General features: G+C 54.5%; 2 protein-coding genes across 2 annotated transcripts in view; one reads left to right on the top strand and one right to left on the bottom strand.

Moving 5' to 3' along the window:
• Positions 1–137, bottom strand: part of LOC108537280 (uncharacterized) — a 27,874-nt gene extending 27,737 nt beyond the window's left edge. The window contains exon 1 of the mRNA XM_017884525.1: positions 96–137. Coding sequence (XP_017740014.1) covers positions 96–133 — 38 coding nt within the window. The 5' untranslated portion in view covers positions 134–137. The remainder of the gene's footprint in view (positions 1–95) is intronic.
• A3GALT2 (alpha 1,3-galactosyltransferase 2) overlaps positions 1–767 on the top strand; it is a 12,803-nt gene extending 12,036 nt beyond the window's left edge. Inside the window, exon 5 of the mRNA XM_017884523.1 lies at positions 80–767. Coding sequence (XP_017740012.1) covers positions 80–767 — 688 coding nt within the window. The remainder of the gene's footprint in view (positions 1–79) is intronic.
• The last annotated feature ends 3,217 nt before the right edge of the window (positions 768–3,984 follow it).

The raw sequence follows: 3,984 nt of genomic DNA, 5'->3' as shown, positions 1-3,984 counted from the left end.
GGGGTGGGGGTGAGGTGGGGTGGGGAAGCCGGCCCCACCTCGCTTCACTCTCAGGCTGACCGTGGCGCCGTGCCCTTAGGTACCTGGAGAAGTACCTGGAGCGCTTCCTGTTGACGGCGGAGCAGCACTTCATGGCGGGCCAGAGAGTGGTGTACTACGTGTTCACCGAGCGCCCGGGAGCGGTGCCCCGCGTGGCGCTGGGCCCGGGACGGCGGCTGCGCGTGGAGCGCGTGGTGCGCGAGCGGCGCTGGCAGGACGTGTCTATGGCGCGCATGCGCACGTTGCACGCGGCGCTGGGCGGGCGGCTGGGCCGCGAAGCGCACTTCGTGTTCTGCATGGACGTGGACCAGCACTTTAGCGGCACCTTTGGGCCCGAGGCGCTGGCCGAGTCGGTGGCGCAGCTGCACTCCTGGCACTACCACTGGCCGCGGTGGCTGCTGCCCTTCGAGCGCGACGCGCATTCGGCCGCCGTGATGGCGCGGGGCGAGGGCGACTTCTACTACCACGCGGCGGTGTTCGGGGGCAGCGTGGCGGCGCTGCGCGACTTGACGGCGCACTGTGCGCGGGGTCTGGCCTGGGACCGCGCGCGCGGCCTGGAGGCGCGCTGGCACGACGAGAGCCACCTCAACAAGTTCTTCTGGCTGCACAAGCCCGCCAAGGTGCTGTCGCCCGAGTTCTGCTGGAGCCCGGACCTCGGCCCGCGGGCCGAGATCCGCCGCCCACGACTGCTTTGGGCCCCCAAGGAGTACCGGCTGCTGCGGGACTAGCGCCGCCGCCGCGGGCTCCTGGCCCTCCGACTCTTCCGCGGGCCCAGCCGGCCTGGCCCAGCTCCCGCTCCGGGCGTCTTTGGCCTGGGGAAGGTATGGAGTGGGAGTCACGAGAGAAGAGATCCTGAAACCGGGCGGGGCCCTTCTGGACGCTGATGGCGCTCTGGAGGGCAGAGAGATACTGGATGCAAAAGCCCTACCCGCTTCGTGTGCGCCCGTCCGTGGGAGTGGGAGTAGGAGGAGGAGCTCCTCGCCTTTGGGGAGCTCCTCGGTTCAAGAGAAAAATCCCCTTCCCTTAGCTTAGCAGTGAGCGAGGCACAACTGCAGTAATGCCTCGAGCGATCAGCCTGTAGACCTTTCACCCCTGAGCCTGCAGAATGCAGCTGGTGCCTCTGGAGATGTTTTAGTCCCATCTGCGCCCCCACTTTTTAAATGAGGAGACTGAGACACAAAGAGGAAACATAACTGCCCAAGGACACAGAGGGTCTGAGTCCCTGTGATGTCAGCAGCTGGAGAGGCGTGGCTGGCCCCTCGGGATGTCTGGGCAGGAGCTACAGGAAGAAATACAGGTGGCACCCCGTCATTGGCTCTGCCCTTTTACCTCCCCTGCCCACAAGCATGGTTTGTACATATTTCAGTAATATGATAAATTATTCCTGTACTGTGAGACAAAGTAGCAAACATAAGAAGCCATGTTTGCTCCTTTCCTTTGCCAGCATAATTTCACAAAACCCTGACTGACAGCATATAGATGTCAAAACAAAAAACACAGCTCCCCACGTCCCTTACCGGAGTCACTATATTCCCTGAAAAAATAAGTGACTCTAGATATATCTCCATATAAGATAATGTCAATCGGGGTTAGTGATCGTGCTTCTATAAACTATAACCAGATACACTCTTACACACAAACTTAGATACAATTTTACGCATACTAAAGCTTTACCACCTATATCTAAACTAAAATACCACATTCAGGCTGGGCATAGTGGCTTATGCCTGTAATCCCAGCACTTTGGGAGGCTGAGACACACAGATCACTTGAGGTCAGGAGTCTGAAACCAGTCTGGCCAACATGATGAAACCCCATCTCTACTAAAAATACAAAACTTAGCAGGCTGTGGTGGCGCACACCTGTAATCCCAACTACTCGGAAGGCTGAGGCACGAGAATCGCTGGAACCCGGAAGGCGAAGGTTGCAGTGAGCCAAGATCGCACCACTGCACTCCAGGCTGAGCAACAGAGCAAGACTCTGTCTCCATAAAATAAATAAAATACTACATTCAAAGCATCTGATAGAACCTCTCTAAAGAGCTCCTCCTGAGCCATAGGCCTTGGTCGATGGTCCTCAATAAGACTTCTAAATAACACTAACTTTAATTTTTTTTTTTTTTTTTAATTGAGACGGAGTCTCGCTCTGTCGCCCAGGCTGGAGTGCAGTGGCCGGATCTCAGCTCACTGCAAGCTCCGCCTCCCGGGTTTACGCCATTCTCCTGCCTCAGCCTCCCGAGAAGCTGGGACTACAGGCGCCCGCCACCTCGCCCGGCTAGTTTTTTGTATTTTTAGTAGAGACGGGGTTTCACCATATTAGCCAGGATGGTCTAACCTCAACAGGTTGCTATGGTGACAGAGATCAAGCCCTTAGCATGGAGTAAGGGTTGAAGGTCCACTCCTGCCCTAGTCTCTAAATTTCCTTTCCTTCCTTTTCTTTTTTTAAGGTCTCACTGTGTCGCCCAGGCTGGAATGCTGTGGCACAATCACAGCTCACTGCAGCCTCAACCTCCTGGGCTCAAGCAGTTCTCCCACCTCAGCCCTCCAAGTAGCTGGGACTACAGGTGGGTACTATCATGTCCTCCACTGGCTCTGCTGGATCTGACCTAAGGCACCAGAACTGGGCACGATCTTGGCTCACTGCAAGCTCTGCCTCCTGGGTTGACGCCATTCTCCTGCCTCAGCCTCCTGAGTAGCTGGGACTACAGGCACCCGCCACCATGCCCGGCTAATTTTTTTTGTATTTTTAGTAGACATGGGGTTTCACCATATTAGCCAGGATGGTCTCGATCTCCTGACCTCGTGATCCGCCCGTCTCAGCCTCCCAAAGTGCTGGGATTACAGGCTAACTTTAATTATTTAAAAACTTCCTTTTATTCTTTAGTTGACATTCCCAAATTGTTATTGTGGCCTTTTCTCCTAGACAGTCAAAGTCCAAAATGACATTTTCTGGCCTTGGGGCTATAGCAGGGCGACATTCGGCCACAGTATCTGGGAGGGAAGCTTCCACATCCACGGCAGCTGTCTAGACTTCTGATCCCCAGTGGGGAAACACAGGCTCTGAATAGGAGTGTGAAGGCGTCAGACGCTCCCAGGAAGGTGGTCACAGAGCCAAGAAGATAGGGAAGGTAGCCGCTGAACTCCCTGAGATTTTGTCTGACATTTGGGAAAACCGGGGCCCTGGGAGACTGGGAATTCACTCTGGCTCTCCTGAATCTTTTATGTAGTATTATCATTTTAATAGCCTCCACTCCCAGGTAGGGCAGCAATTCTTGCTATTTACCAGGTCCAGCCATTGATGGTAAAAGAGATCTGTCCTCTCAAAAGCAGTTCAAAATGTCTCCTATATAAACTAGATTAGCTAAACCCAGAAGGCCTTCTGGACTCAGGATTAGAGATGAGAATGGGCCAGATGTGTCAGAACAGGCAATTTGGCCGGGCGCAGTGGCTCACACCTGTAATCGCAGCACTTTGGGAGGCCGAGGCGGGTGGATCACGAGGTCAGGAGTTCAAAGACCAGCCTGGCCAGCATGATGAAACCTGTCTCTACTAAAAATACAAAAATTAGCCGGGCATGGCGGTGCACACCTGTAATCCCAGCTACTCGGGAGGCTGAGGCATGAAAATCACTTGAACCCAGGAGGCAGAAGTTGCAATGAGCCAAGATCATGCCACTGCACTCCATCCAGCCCGGACAACAGTGCGAGACTCCATCTCAAAATAAGGCTATTTTCTGACTGTGAGCTGGGGAAGATGTGCGTCCTTCACCTTACCCTGCAACATTCACTCAGGGCCACACATGCAGACCCTAACAATTGCTGGGCCATTCAATACCTGAGCATGAGCCAGTAAGAGATGATGTGAACCGGCTCTTCTTCTAACTGTGTGTGGGTAGACAAGTTCCTTACCTTTGCTGGCCTCAGTTTTCTCATGCGTGAAATGTGGA

This window comes from Rhinopithecus bieti, unplaced genomic scaffold (genome assembly GCF_001698545.2).
Source record: "Rhinopithecus bieti isolate Rb0 unplaced genomic scaffold, ASM169854v2 scaffold_13029, whole genome shotgun sequence".
Classification (NCBI taxonomy): Eukaryota; Metazoa; Chordata; class Mammalia; order Primates; family Cercopithecidae; genus Rhinopithecus; species Rhinopithecus bieti.
Note: the sequence above shows the minus strand (reverse complement) of the source record. Positions and strands in the feature narration are given on the sequence as shown.